Source organism: Ovis canadensis, chromosome 4, assembly GCF_042477335.2.
Source record: "Ovis canadensis isolate MfBH-ARS-UI-01 breed Bighorn chromosome 4, ARS-UI_OviCan_v2, whole genome shotgun sequence".
Classification (NCBI taxonomy): domain Eukaryota; kingdom Metazoa; phylum Chordata; class Mammalia; order Artiodactyla; family Bovidae; genus Ovis; species Ovis canadensis.
Genome location: NC_091248.1, coordinates 105,822,715 through 105,839,188, shown reverse-complemented (window position 1 = coordinate 105,839,188; position 16,474 = coordinate 105,822,715). Strand labels below are relative to the sequence as shown.

The window sequence follows — 16,474 nt, the reverse complement described above, 5'->3', positions numbered from 1 at the left end:
TGTTTCATTGACTATACCAAAGCCTTTAACTGTGTGGATCACAATAAACTGTGGAAAATTCTGAAAGAGATGGGAATACCAGACCACCTGACCTGCCTCTTGAGAAACCTATATGCAGGTCAGGAAGAAACAGTTAGAACTGGACATGGCACAACAGACTGGTTCCAAATAGGAAAAGGAGTACATCAAGGCTGTATATTGTCACCCTGCTTATTTAACTTCTATGCAGAGTACATCATGAAAAACGCTGGGCTGGAAGAAGCACAAGCTGGAATCAAGATTGCTGGAAGAAATCTCAATAACCTCAGATATGCAGATGACACCACCCTTATGGCAGAAAGTGAAGAGGAACTAAAAAGCCTCTTGATGAAAGTGAAAGAGGAGAGTGAAAAAGTTGGCTTAAAGCTCAACATTCAGAAAATGAAGATCATGGCATCATCGTGGTGGTACAATCACTTCATGGGAAATAGATGGGGAAACAGTGGAAACATGACCACTCAGTCGTGTCCAATTCTTTGCGACCCCATGGGTTACAGTCCATGGAATTTTCCAGGCCAGAATAGGAGTGGGTAGCCTATCCCTTCTCCAGGGGATCTTCCTGACCCAGGAATTGAACCAGAGTCTCCTCCACTGCAGGTGGATTTTGTTTTACCAACTGAGCTATCAGGGAAGCCCTTAAATAGAAAGTGTTTATATATTAAAAAAATTTTTTTTGGTTGTTTAGAATATAATAATAAACATAATAATACAAGTTATAACAATGTCTTTTGAGTTAAAGTAACTACTGTTCATAGCATTCAAATTATGGTTTTTGTCACAAACTTAAAATTAAGGGAAAAGATTACCCAGTTTCAGTACAATGGCTACAAATACCCCATGCTCCCTAGATATTTGCATATGTGGCATGTTGGGGTGAAACGCTATCATAGGGTTAGTGCATCCCATTCAATGAAAGTATTGTAGATATGATTTCCTTACTGGTCCTCCAAAATGGTCGTTCCGCAACTCTTATCCCAACATTCTCCCTGTCAGGTGCCATCCTCTTCATCTTCAGAGTCAAGGGCAGGAGGCACTGGCCTAGATGCTTTTCTCTGCACAGAGCTGGGATGAGTCAGGGGGCATCTCCTGTGGCAATTACCAGGAACTGACATTAAGAGCCAAGATTATGGGAAAATAAAAGCACGAAATAGCAGATCTGGATGAAATCCAAAGACAGTGGTTTGGTTTGTTGCAGCTGACATCGTTTCTTTTAACAGAACAGCTATGTTTAATAATAGGTGGAGAGTGGTTACCTTCTTTCCAGTGCTGCCTCAGTCCTAAATCAAGGCATATGAAGATTTTCAGACTTCCCTTTACATTTTCTGTTCACCAACCATTTTCATAGATATCAACTTGTTAGATCTTTCCAACATCCCTCGAAGGTGCATCCCTGTACTCTGGACATCCCAGAGTACAGTGTCCCCCAAATTGGCTTCTCTGAAGGTATGGATGAAACGATATAGAGGCCACATAGATTTAGGAAGAGTAAGTTTGTTACCATCCTACTTAAAACCCCAAATAGAGAGTCATTATATATTTGGAGTAGTTATTGATGTGTTTACCACTTATTCTAATTATTAATCAATTTATGTCTTTTTTTTTTCAAATATTGAATTCCTACTGAATCCTAGGTCTTAATACAGATAATGGAGTTAAAAATATCTGTCCTTGAGATTCTCTGTTCTCTGTCTGGTGGGAAAATGAACAGGTGAACAGATAGTCCCAGTATAATGTCAAAGAGTATAATAAAATACATAATGGTATATAATGAAATCCAGGGAAGGAGTATACCCACCTGAGTGGTATAAGGATGTTTGAGAAGATTTCACAGAAAAGTTAATTTTTTTTTCTTTTGTCATGAAGGTAACCAAGGACTCTCAATTTTCAAATCATATCCTCATGAAATCTGTCTTTGGGCACCGCTGAGCACTTCCTCATTTCTGAAAATAATTTGTTGGGTTTCTTGGACCTTGGACCAGATTCGTCTCTAGTTTCCATCTGGCCATGTTTTCCATCCTCTTACTAATCTTACTGAGTCTGCTCTTTAAATTTTGCTCTTTCCATGCCTCCGTTTCTGTCATCTTCCTTTCACACATTCCATTGTTTCTGTGGGTGAGAACTTGCTAATACATATTCATGGTCTCAACTGCCTTGCATATGACTGTGCCTTGGAAATCTCTGCCTCAGGCAAACCTGACTCACGAGCACAGCTGATGTGTTCAGCTGATTCCTGCACTTCCTGGCTTGGAAGCCCCCCTGGGACTTTGGGTAAAGGACACCATCACCTGTTCACTTGTTCTTCCAATCCTTCTTCATTCATTCAACAAATATTTATGAATGCTCACTGGAGGTTAGTTACCACATTAGGCTTTGGATCACAATGGTGGAAAAACAGAATAGGCTCTTCCTCTCCTGAGAAAAATAAATTTAACTTGGTGCTTAGCAAAGTGTGGTTCACTAATTACATGACAGAATCACTGAAAGAAGAAGGGCTTCTTTTAAAAATGCCAAGTTGAGGTTCCTTCCCAGGCCTGTTAAACTGTGATGTCTAAGAACTGCTTCCCAGTGAGACATAGTTTGAGTAAAGCCTTTAAGCGATTCTAAGGAACATAATTTAAAATTTATAAAACCATTTATTGAAGTAAAAAGAAAAACAAATGCAGAATTGCTTACTGTAAAAGTGCCATTGAAGAAGACTGCAAGGTGTTGTGTGATGTATAATAGGAGAGTAAGGAAGGTTGGTACGTAATTACCTGGGAGTTAGGCAGGGGTGAGATCATGCCGGGCCATGTAGTTGGCGGTTGATCAGAAGTAAGGCTGAAGTAAGTGAAATGCTAAGGATGATTCTCAAACACAAGGCTGGATGCCATTGTTTGGTTCGTCTCTTTCCTTCTTGCCACTCTTATTTCTATTTTTTTTTCCCACTATATCTTAAACCCATCCCATTTTCTTCATAATTACTGATTCTAACAGTTCATAGACTCTTGTCTTGCCTAGAATTATGACATTATTCCCTCAATTCTTATTCTTGCTTGTATATCATCCTTTCTCCTAATCTGTTACCACACTGGTCTCATTCATATATATATATATATATATAAATATAAAGTGTATATTTTATTTTATATGAGATCACACATTTGGATAAAATTCTTTAATCATGCTCTTGGGCCATGAGGACAGTCTGAGAAGCCTGGGGCTGCTTACAAAGTCCTTCCAGCTCATTGCTGCTCTTTGGATTCCTCCTGTCATCACTTTCAGCTGGAATTCGGCAAAAGCCTCAGCTTGACAGGTGATTGACCATATCTAGCCTTGGATTTCTTCCATCTTCTCTCTAACCTACTGCACAGTGATCCTCCTATGCATTACAGCTCATCATTTTTGCCCTTTCAGTTCAGTTACTCAGTCATGTCCAACTCTTTGTGACTCCATGGACTGCAACAGGTCAAGCCTCCCTGTCTATCACCAACTCCTGGAGTTTACTCAAACTCATGTCCATTGAGTTGGTGATGCCATCCAACCATCTCATCCTCTGTCATCCCCTCCTCCTGCCTTCAATCTTTCCCAGCATTAGGGTCTTTTCAGATGAGTCAGTTCTTCACATCAGGTGGCCAAAGTATTGGAGTTTCAACTTCAGCATCAGTCCTTCCAATGAATATTCAGGACTGATTTCCTTTAGGATGGACTGGCTGGATCTCCTAGCTGGCCAAAGGACTCTCAAGAGTCTTCTCGAACACCACAGTTCAAAAGCATTAATTCTTCAGCGCTCAGCTTTCTCTGTAGTCCAAATCTTACATCTGTACATGACTACTGGAAAAACCGTAGTTTTAAATGGGCTTTTGTTGGCAAAGTAATGTCTCTGCTTTTTAATAAGCTGCTTAGGTTGGTCATAACTTTTCTTCCAAGAAGCAAGCATCTTTTAATTTTGTGGCTGCAGTCACCATCTGCATGATTTTGGAGCCTCCCCCCCCCAAAAAATATCAGTGTAAATTAAGTAGGGTGACAATACACAGCCTCAACATACTCCTTTCCTGATTTGGAACCAGTCTGTTGTTCCATGTCCAGTTTTAACTGTTGCTTCTTGACCAGCATACATGTTTCTCAGGAAGCAGGTCAGGTGGATCTGGTATTCCCATGTCTTGAAGAATTTTCCAGCATTTGTTGTGATTCACACAGTCAAAGGCTTTGGCATAGTCAATAAAGCCGAAATAGATGTTTTTCTGGAACTCTCTTGCCTTTACAATCATCCAGTGGATGTTGGCAATTTGATCTCTGGTTCCTCTGCCTTTTCTAAATCCAGCTTGAACATCTGGAAGTTCACGGTTCATGTACTGTTAAAGCCTGGCTTGGAGAATTTTGAGCACTAGTTTGCTAACGTGTGAGATGAGTGTTATTGTGCAGTAGTTTGAGCATTCTTTGCCATTGCCTTTCTTTGGGACTGGAATGAAAACTGACCTTTTTAAGTCCTGTGGCCACAGCTGAGTTTTCCAAATTTGCTGGCATCTTGAATGCAGCACTTTCACAGCATCATCTTTTAGGTTTTGAAATAGCTCAAGTGGAATTCCATCACCTCCACTAGCTTTGTTCATTGTGACGCTTCCTGAGGCCCACTTGACTTCGCATTCCAGGATGTCTACCTCTAGGTGAGCGATCACACCATTGTGATTATCTGGATCATGAAGATCTGTTTTGTACAGTTCTCTGTATTCTTGCCACCTCTTCTTAATATCTTCTGCTTCTGTTATGTCCATCTCATTTCTGTCGTTTATTGTGTCCATCTTTGCATGAAATGTTCCATTGGTATCTCTAATTTTCTTGAAGAGGTCTCTAGTCTTTCTCATTCTATCGTTTTCTTCTATTTCTTTACATTGATCACCAAGGAAGGCTTTCTAATCTCTCCTTTCTATTCTTTGGAACCCTGCATTCAAATGGGTTTATCTTTCCTTTTCTCCTTTGCCTTTCGTTTCTCTTCTTTTCATAGCTATTATTAAGGTTTCCTCAGACAACCTTTTTGCCTTTTTCTTTGTCCCTTCAGAGGACCCCAACTACTACTTTCAACGTAACATCTAAACTCATCTCAATGGCTTATAAGTTTCTTTTAAAATGCTCTTGCATTTCCTCTCTTCCTTAGCCTACCTCTTGCCACTCCACCCAGTGTTTTAATCTGTATTTTTGCTATTTATCTTTAGTTTCTCCAGTTCGTTATGGCTTCTCACCCCTGAATTTTAATTATTATTATTATTATTTTTTTGGCTTGATGCCTTCTTGGGATTCCTGTTCCTGATGGTTTATCTCCTATACAGCCTTCAGGCTGCTGTCCACACATCCCAAAAACCCAGGCTGAGTGCCCCTGCTGAATCCTCTGCTAGCAGCACCATTTCCTCCCTGCTTTTCTTTCTTAGGGAGTCTAATACTGAGCTGCGACTGGCTCTCTGCTTATCTCTTTCCCCACCTGCACTGACTCTGGAGGCCAGGGACCATGTCTTGGTCACTGTTGAATTCTCGTGTTGAGTCTTGTGTCTCAAACAGAGTGGGTATGCAATATGTTTTTTTATACAGCAAATGCAGTACTGAATGTTAATTCTTCCTGACTGTATCAACATAGTTTGCATATTTAAAACATAACAGCTTTATTGCGATAATTCAAATACCATAAAGTTTGCCCTTTTTAAAGTACATAATTCAGTGGTTTTTAGTATAGTCAGAGAGTCATGTTATCCATTGCCACTAATTTTAGACTATTTTTATCACCTCCCAAGAAATCCTCTCTATTCCGTTCTCTCCTGAACTGCTGGCAGTCAAAAATCTACTGGCTGTATATGCCTTTGCTTATTCTGGACAGTACATATAAATTAAAATTACACACTGGTCTTTTTGACTGATTTCTTTCACTTAGCATATTTTCAAGGTTCATTTATTTCATAGCATATATTATTACTTTGTTTCTTTTTATTTATTTTTAATATTTGATTGAATAGATAAAGCACATTTCTTTAATGAAATTGGATTTTTTTCTGCTTTTTTGCTATAATGACTAATGCTGTTATGAAATTCATGTATACATTTTTGTGTGAGCATATGTCTCCAGTTTTCTTAGACTGAAATGATTTAGGAGTAGAATTGCTAGGTCATATGGCAATTCTATGTTTAATTTTTCAAGGAAGTGCCAAACTGCTATCCAAAATAGCTGTACCATTTTACATTGCCACCAATAATATAAAGAGTTTTAATTTCTCCATATCTTCAATAAAACTTGATACTATCTGTATTTTTTATTATGACCATCCTAGTGGATACTATGGTTTTGTTTTGCATTTCTATGTTGACTAATGATGTTAAACATCTTTCTCTGTGCTTATTAACCACTCATATCTCTTTTTTTGAGAAATGTCTCTTCATTTCTTTTACTTATTTTTTAATTGGATTGTATGCTTTTTTAACAGTTTAATTCTAAGAGTTTTAAAATATATATTCTGATATGAGTTCCTTATCAGATATATGAGTTAGAAATATTTTTGCCCACTCTGTGGGTTGTTTTTTCACTCTCCTAATGGTATCTGTTGAATTATGAAAGTATTTAAGATTGATGAAGTCTGATTTATTTATTTTAACTTTGTTGCTTATTCTTTTGGTGACATGTCTTTTGCCAGAACCATTGTTGAAAAGACAATTTTTTTCTCCATTGAATTTTCTTGTCAGCTTTGTAAAAAAATCAATTGACCTTATATATAATAGATTATTTCTGAGCTCTCAGTTTTCTTTCATTGATTAGTCTTTCTTTGTTCCAGTATCATGCTGCTTGATTACTGTAGCTTTGTAGGAAGTTTTAAAATCAAGAAGTGTAAATTCTCCAACTTCACTCTTTTAAGATCATTTTGTCTATTCTTGGTCCCTTATATTCCCCTATGAATTTTAGGGTCAATTAATCAATTTCTTCAAAGAAGTCAGAAGAGATTTTAATAGAGATTATGTCGAATCTGTTGATTAGTTTTGTGAGTATTTCCATCTTGGCAATGTTCAGTCTTCTGATCCATGAACTTCGGATTTCTTTTCATTTATTTCTTTAACTTTCTTAAAATGATATTTTGTAGCTTTAAGTTAAAAATATTATACTTTACTAGTTAAGTTTATTCCTAAGTATTTTATTTTTAATGCTATTGTAAGTAAAATTTTAATTACTTTAAAATAGTCTTTTTAAATAGGAGGAGTGTTTACATTTTTAGAGGTTATGTAGAGCTGTAACATCACACAAAACTATGACTTCAATCTGGGGATCATACACACATACTAGATTTACAAAGGACACTAAACCTACTTACCACTCTGAACAGAAGTAGAAAGCATTGCATGACCCAAAAGAAAGGATGGATATTAAGGAAGCAATATATATTTATATATAAACATTTATAAATATGAACATATAAAGTAATATATTGATAAACTTTGAGTTGCATTAGCAAAACCATATGCTTCACAAAATATATAACCAAATTCTAACATTTTAAATACTGATTTTAAATACTCATCCTAATTAAATACACTTGTTAAACCTGTTGATTATTTGAAAATTAACAAGTAAACCTTTGAGAAAATGTCCAGTTTCACTGGAAATGATTGCATTATGTTGTTACATAAGTCAGATGAAGAAATGGGTTTTTGAATACTGGAGTGGCAAAGTAGTCATCAAAATGATTATTAATACTATGCTTATTTATAAAGCAAGATGAAAAGAGCTAATTAAGAATGGTATGACTAGATATCAATTATCTTTGTGTTATATTTAAAATTTTACCACATGTATAGTAATCATAGCATTGAAGATACACCTTAATATGTGGGGAAAAAACACTGTAATAGAGGTATTAAATTGAGTGAGAATTTTGTAGTGCATACTGAAAATGATTAATTACAGTGGGACCTTTAATTGGGAAATATTTTTGTAGCCCTTTTATCAGGAGCTATTAGAACTACACAGAAGAAAATTACTTTATAAAAAATAATGTCTTTAATTTATGTCTGGGAAGATTAAAGATTAAAAAATGTAGGCACACTCAGAAAGTTTTGGTTTTGTGGTTGTTGATGCATTTGTCTGCATTAATAATAGAATTTGACAACAGAAGCTGGTTGATAGCTCATATTCTATAAAATGAACTGGGTTGGGGCCTACAGAATGAATCACTGTTGTGAACATTGTCGAGACAGGAATGGGCTAAGGTTTTATCTCTGGAAGGTCTGTCAATATAACTATTATCCATTTGTTAGAACACATGTTTTAGACATAAATATCCTAATATCAGAATAATGCCAAAGGAGAGGAAGATCTATTTTAAAATATTTTTATTCATTATGAAAGATGCTATATTTGATCTTTGTGTTTTATAGTATAGTTGTGGAAAATATGAAGTTTAATTTCTATTAATACCACTAATCTCAATTAGAATTATTTTTGATTTGGCATCATATCTAAAATAAATTTTGTCTCAAATACTAATATATTTACAAGTACCTGACTTAAGTGTTTGCTATTTGTTCCTCTTTGGGGTGGATATTAGTTGGTTCCCAGACTTCAACTATGGTATCAAAACACAGTACAGTTATACATAATAGATTCCTTGATGAAATGCAGTCATGTATTTTTAACATGTTTACCGAATCATACATAGTTTTCTCCATTATATCATGAAATGTCACACACATTTCATGACTACATTGTTTTTTACTTAAAGAAAATTTATAGTTGTTAAAAGATGTGGTATTTTTATTATCTTATAGCTTCAATTTTTATTTATGAAAACATTTTTTTACTAGTTGAGTATTCAAAAAACTGATCAAGAAAAATGTAATGCTTAGCTTATAATGATGAGTATTTATCTTCTGTAACGAGGCCTATCTGATTGAGTATATTTCTTTGTTAATAAGTCATTTCCTTCTAGAAAATAAAATGCTTTGAGAATTAAAGAATCAGACATGTGGTTAGATAAGTTGACCTTTAAGGTCTCTACCAAATTTGAAGTTTAATATGTCTAAGAATTTTTTTTTACTGTCATTTTCTTCAACAGTAATATTATAAATCTATAGAAGCCCCAAACAAAATGCAGTTTTGATTTTACAATAATTAGCTTTGAAACAACCTTCACAAAACATATTTTATTATCTTATAAGAGTCCATTAGGGTATAAAATCAATATTTTAGCCACTCAGTGGAGCATTTCATTTTTTTCAATATTTTTGAGAGAAGCCACTTTCAATTTAACTTTTTCTTGCCTAATGGAATCTTATACATAAATAAAATAACTTCTCTAAATCATTAAAAGCTAATAGAAAATTAACAGGGTTATGATAGATTGCTTTTCCTTTGTGGTGAACAGACAAGGTAGAACTAATAATCTTGAGTTCCCTTAGGACACATGAAGTACCATCTACTTTCTCAAGGGAGGATATTTGAAATTAAACATGCATGAATTCTCCACTTTACCTGAGGTGGATTTGATGGCCCTCTGCAAATGTTGAGCTTAGAGGCTACAATTCTCTGCTCTCCACTATTCACACCACAGTCAAGAAAGGAAAGCATCCTTAAGCAGTAGATATATTTATGAAAACAATCTCAGTCACATGGTTCCCACAGGGGAGGCAGTCTTAAGAGTGATGATAGAATACTGCTGACAGTAGACAACTTGGGGGGCATATTTTGGTAAAAGATAGTTCGTTGTCACTACCTTCTCAATAGATTTTCAATAGACTGCTATACTGGTGGTGTTCACAGAATGGGTAAGAAAGCTAAACTTGAGTTGCATTAGTTTTCCATTGCTGTATAATAACTCCATATTTAGCAGCTTAAGACAAGAAAACACTAGCTCACACAGTTCCTGTAGATTGGAAATTCAGAAGCAGCTTAGCTGGGTTTTTCTGGCTTAGGGTCTCTCATGAGTTTGTGGTCAAGGTGTCAGCTGGGGCTGCAGTCGTCCGAAGGCTTGCCTGGGGCCAGACAACTCACTTTCTGGGTGACACCCTCACATGCCTGGGAGGCGGGTGCTGGTTGTTGGCGGGAGGCCTCAGTTCCTTTCCATGGGGCTGCCGGAGAACTCTCATGATAATTTAATTATTTCCCTGAAGTGAGCAATCCAAGAGAGAACAAGACACAAGCCAAAATGTCACTGATGACCTAACCTCAGAAACCACATGCCAGCATTTCTGGAATATATTATTGTTTACACAAATCAGCCCATTTAAAATGGGAGAGAACTCCTTGAGTGCAGGATTCCAGGAGGTAAAGTTATTGGGGGGCATCTTGGAGCCAGGCTATCACAGGATATGGTGATTTTTCTTTTGGCTTTTTATAGTGCTGGTCTTGGAAGAATAGTTTTTCATTTTGTTTTGTTTTAAACATTCCTTCAGCTCTTATCTCTGTGCCTCTTTGAGCAATCCTTTATTTCCAGATCTCAGCACTTTCAAGTTGGCTCCTTCTACCTCAGGGGTACCCCTTACATTCTTCCTTCCTCACAAATTCAATAAATATTTGAGGATGAACTGAGTGTCCATCATTGTTTGTCCACATCAATGAGCAAAATCACTCTGTTCATAGAGCTTACCTTTTATATAGAAGCTGCTTGTCATAATAAATTGTTGATCCATAATTTCTGGTTTTTTCCTATAGCATTTGTGAGATTTGATGCTATTTCCAGGTAGATGGTGTCAGAATTGATTTGACTTACAGGACAAACAGCTAGTGCTCCAGAATTTCTTTGTGGTTTAGGAAACCCCTTTTGCCCTGTCCCCCACATTGGAATTGGGTCCAGAACCTTTAGTAAAGCAATTTAAGGTAAGGGGTCAATGACTGGCAAAATTCCTTTAAAATAACACTTTTGTTTTAATAGAGGTATTCTATGGTCTAATTCAAAAGAGTGAGATAGAACCCTAAGGCCTTAACACAGAAATCCTACTAGGGGAATCTCACTCATTTGTATCAATTTCACTGCTTTAAGCCTACTTTTGTTCAATGGAAACATCATCATCAAGCTGTCTCACTCGGCATGGTCTTTTCCACAATGTGAAAATGCAAGGCTGAGGGGAATAAGTGAATTTGAATGTTAAACGGAGGCAAAACCATTCATATAGTTGTCACTATGGACACATGAGAAGTGTCAGAGATTAAAGTAGCTAGTTTTGCCGTTTCCTTTCAAAACTGACACAGTGAGATTTGAATTTCCCCAAATATGGTAGAAAGATTTGATTAATTGTTTATATGTGTATTTATATCCTAGCCAGTATTTCAGGGCATTTATATCTGAGTTTAGCTCTAACAGGTTTCTTTCCATGGGACTTTTTTTTTTTTTTTCATTTTAAAGCTGTTTGGATCAATGCATCTTTCTCCAAATGTCAGATTGGTCAAAATCAAGGAGGTAAATGGAAACTAATGACACTCATCAAGTTGATGATGTGAATGATTTATTGGCCCCAATCATTTAATACTTTCATAAAGTCAGGGAAAGAAACTCTAGGCTTTTATTATGGTAAACTGTCCTGTCAGCATTCAGTGATTTATTACAAACCTGTGGCTAGGATTAGGATATTATAAATGGGGGGAAAATGGAAGGCTCATTAATATTTTATACCCACAGGTGGAAGACATGCAGTGGGCCAATAGAGAGCACACTCACCCAGCGTCGGTCTGCAGCCTGCCCTGTAAGCCCGGTGAGAGGAAGAAGACGGTGAAAGGAGTCCCTTGCTGCTGGCACTGCGAGCGCTGTGAAGGTTACAACTACCAGGTAGATGAGCTGTCCTGTGAGCTCTGCCCTTTGGATCAGAGACCCAACGTCAACCGCACAGGCTGCCAGCTTATCCCCATCATCAAACTCGAGTGGCATTCTCCCTGGGCGGTGGTGCCCGTGTTCATTGCCATCTTGGGAATCATCGCCACCACCTTTGTGATCGTGACCTTTGTCCGCTATAACGACACGCCTATCGTGCGGGCCTCGGGCCGCGAACTTAGTTACGTGCTCCTCACGGGGATTTTTCTCTGTTATTCAATCACCTTTTTGATGATTGCAGCACCAGATACCATCATCTGCTCCTTCCGGCGGATCTTCCTAGGACTCGGCATGTGTTTCAGCTATGCAGCACTCCTGACCAAAACAAACCGAATCCACCGAATATTTGAGCAGGGGAAGAAATCTGTCACAGCACCTAAGTTTATCAGTCCTGCATCCCAGCTGGTGATCACCTTCAGCCTGATCTCCATCCAGCTCCTGGGAGTGTGTGTCTGGTTTGTTGTGGACCCACCACACATTATCATAGACTACGGAGAACAGAGGACTCTAGATCCGGAGAACGCCAGAGGAGTGCTCAAGTGTGACATCTCTGATCTCTCGCTCATTTGTTCACTGGGGTACAGTATTCTCTTGATGGTTACTTGTACTGTCTATGCCATTAAAACAAGAGGAGTTCCAGAGACTTTCAATGAAGCCAAACCTATTGGATTCACCATGTACACCACCTGCATCATTTGGTTAGCTTTCATCCCCATCTTTTTTGGTACAGCCCAGTCAGCAGAAAAGGTAAGAAATGCATTTGCCAGTCGTTTTCCTGGATTTAATTTCTTCCTTTAGGATGTTTCCCCTTCTTTCTCTTTGGCTCACTTATCTTCTTCCAAGGATCCTGGTGTATTATATATATTCAAGGTCACTTTGCTCTGAATATTTGTAGACTGAAGCTGATTTTCCATGAAAAACACTTTAATGTGTTTTCCTTGGCGAGGCTGAAGATTGACAGAGCTCACATCACTTTCTTGGTCCTTTCTTCCAGCTCTGTTATCAACTAACATAGATGTTGTTTTCCAAATGTGAAAAGAGAAAGGGAGAAAGGGCAGACATGACTCAGAGGAGTGAGCTATGCCAGAGGTATCTCAATACATGACAAATGCCTCCTTTTCTGGTTCTAATGTGACTCTGAAAGAAAGCTATTTCTTAATAATCATGATGGTTTTAATTATAGAAGCAAACTTCAACAATACAAAGAAATTAAATGGCTTAGTTCAATCTGAAACATCTTACTATGTCTCTTTAGTCTCCATTCTTATCATTTTTTCATATGTGGAGGGTGGTGGGGAGGGTTTAAGAAGCAATGGATAATTATATAATACAGTTTATATTTTTTTAGAAGTTGAAGATCATTTGAATTTTCAAAAACCATTTTATTTTGTTACTAATCTTCCATAAACTTCTCCATATAAAACACTGCATGTAAAGAACATCTGTGTTTGAAAGGAAATACGTGCTGAACTGGATGTATATGTAATCTATGTATAGAAAAGCAGAGGATTAATGTTAACCATGAATTCAAGGTTTGGGTGGTGTGCCGGAGACAGACAGCTTATAAAACAAAGGCAAATGCTACCGTTCTAAAGGGATAGCTCTTCAGTCTTAATTGTATACAAGAAAGTTCTTCTCTTGGTGTAAAGATGTAAAGATTGTTCCATTCTCCATCATTTGAAGTCATGAGGAAGTCAAAACATCTGCGGTGGGAGCGGGAGTGGCGATTTTATTCCCTGGGTTCTAACATTCCAAGTAAGGTCCTGCATAACTCTTAAAATTTCAACTAGTTCACAGGAAAAATACTCAACCAGAGCATGGAGAGCTCATTAGTATGAGCATTCATCCCTTACTCAATCAATGTGGTCTTCAACTTTGAAAGATAAAAAACATACTTCAGCAAATGCACCAGTAAATAGAGCAACTTGGCCGTGGGTTCCAGACCTCTGACCTTTCTTGACTTGACTGATCTGATGTCCTTGAAAGTCCTTGAAAATGGCAGGAAAGTAAAGTAAGACAGTTTGGGGCTCTAAACCTAACAACTAGAAAACATTATATTTTGGCATGTGCAAATGGGAATCTATTAGGATCAAACTTGTAAATTTTACTTAGGAAGAAATTTGTGTCTCTCAAAGTTTATTAGATCTGTTTGGACATGGTTAGTTGGACTAGTTGGGAAAAACATTTTTCAGGGTCTGGAAATGTCCACATTATGTGAATTATTAATAACATCAATTTAAGTGGTACTTGTATTTGTGTTTGAATATATACTTCTTTTTAAAATATATTGTCTTACCTAGAGAAAGCCAGAGATAGTTTATTTTGCTTTCTTGTGGACAACAAACTTTTTTCCACTGTGCTGGGTTTTTGTTGTTGCTCGGACTCTTCTTTAGTTGCCGTGAGTAGGAGCTGCTATCTAGCTGCGGTAGCAGACCTCTCATTGTGGTGGCCTCCCTTATTGCGGAGCACAGGCTCTGGGCACGTGGACCTCAGTAGTTGTGGCTGCTGGACTCTAGAGCACAGGCTCAATAGTTGTGGCGTAAGGGGAACCCAGTTGGTCCATGACATGTGGGATCTTCCCCGATCAGGGATTGAACCTTTGTCTTCTGCACTGGAACGCAAATTCTTTACCACTGAGCCACCAGGGAAGCCCAACAATAAATATATAACCAAACAAAATTTCCTGAGCTCTGACATCTAACTCCCCCTTTCTTTCTTTCTTTTTTTTTTTTTTTTTTTTTGCTTTCACTCCCTTTGCATTTTATAAATGACAGCCTGCTTTTACTTTTCATGTTGTGACTTCAAGGGCTTGGGGAAGCAAATATAAGGGCATATAAGATGTTATTTCTATTCAGAGAACTCTTTCAGTGACTTGATTTTTAGAATAAATAAAATCATGGTCCTACATCAAGCTTTTGAACACCTTCATAGTGATTCAAACACGGATCATACAAAGTTTTTTTTTTTTAAGGTAATTGAAAAAAAAAATGACCACTGAATCTCAGATCAGAAATTCTGCAGAGTTGCAGCTGTCCCCTGAGGAGCAGTGGTGGAGACAGTAAGAGACGTTTCAGGATGAAATGGACACAATGAAAAAGTCAGGGGGTGGAGCCTGCCCAGTGCTGCGGGGACTATGGGGGTTGTACCACTCCATCCAAAAACCTGGAGTTGATGTACATACTTATGGATGTATCAGTGCCTCCAGAGAGATGACTGAATACTAGCTAGCCAGAATTCCTTTTCCTCTTTTAGCTTTGTGGAATCATAGTAAGTCAAAGAAGCACAATGTAAGACCAATTTATAAAATATGCTAATTGGAATTCATTTGTATTGATAATATGATTGAATGTGGAGATGACTGAAGCAATCAGGAGGAAACACTAATTTTAAGAGTTTTCAGAACATTGGAAAGTGCTCAAATTGTTTAGTTAGGCTTGGAGATGCTTAATTTAGACCAGCTCTACATCAAGAACTATTATATGATAAGTAGCTGAGATTTACTACTGAAGTATTTTGTATAATACACTTATGCGTCATCCTAACACTTCACATTCAAATTTGCTTCCTGCTATTCTCTGTCAAAGTATCTCTAATTATTCAAAACAATACACAAAATGTTTGAAACTGTTTTTTTTGCATTACTAAAATTACTGACATAGATATTAAAAGTGAATAAAACATTTATATCTCTAAAGGCAGGCTTTCTCTAAGTTTTATTGACTTTGGAAGACCAAAGAGTGGGTCAGTTCTCCACTCTCATTTATAATGCTCAGCCAGTTAACTCCGCATTATCGGCTTGAAGTGTTCACAACAGTCAGGCGGCATATACAGCCATTAATTCAGCAGATCCTTATTGAGCATTGTGTCCAGCATTGTGCTAATTATTGAGCCATGTCAGTCTGCTTCCCAGAGCCTTCCCAGCCTGGCCCCCAGCCGATGCTGTCTGACGCCTGCCAGCTCCAGCAAGTGCCAGGCTCAAGGGCAGGAGAAAATCAGGCTCAAGGGCAGGGGGAGATAGTGAGGAGTCAGATGTGAGATGAGAAAGCCAAAAGAGAGCTATGCATCCTGTGACACAGAATTTATAATGTGGAAGATAGCAGAAGAGCAAAATTTCTTCCAGTATGCTTTCAATACTGGAAATGACAACCCACTCCAGTATTCTGGCCTGGAAAATTCCATGGACAGAGGAGCCTGATGGGTTACAGTCAGGGTTGCAAAGAGTCAGACACAACTGAGCTACTAACATTAACATGCTATGCATTGAATTCTGTTTCATGGAGACATATCTATAGGAGAAAACCCATCTAGCCATATAGGTCTCTCTGAAATTATTGCAGAAGTAGGAATAAAAAGCAAAATTAGTTGAATAATTTAAACAGATGTTTTAGAAAACCTCTGAGTAAAATCAAGTTATAAAGGGATTTCTGTAGCATTCTTGAGGACAAAAAGCTCTCCAAAGTATATCTCCATTCAATGACAAAACATCACTTAAATTTCCCCACATTCGTTTTCTTTCAGATTTTAAAATCGAGATGAATCATATTTTTTCCTAATATATTTTAGTGACATCATTTATTAGCTTTGTACCTAGTGCTGCATTCTACTAAACCATATTTTAAGTACACTTT

General features: G+C 37.4%; 1 protein-coding gene across 2 annotated transcripts in view; it reads left to right on the top strand.

Annotated features, from left to right (window-relative positions):
• GRM8 (glutamate metabotropic receptor 8) overlaps positions 1 to 16,474 on the top strand; it is an 883,624-nt gene that overhangs the window by 752,683 nt on the left and 114,467 nt on the right. For both annotated transcript variants that reach the window (XM_069588313.1, XM_069588314.1), the window contains exon 9: positions 11,658 to 12,593. In XM_069588313.1, the coding sequence (XP_069444414.1) occupies positions 11,658 to 12,593 (936 nt within the window). The remainder of the gene's footprint in view (positions 1 to 11,657; positions 12,594 to 16,474) is intronic.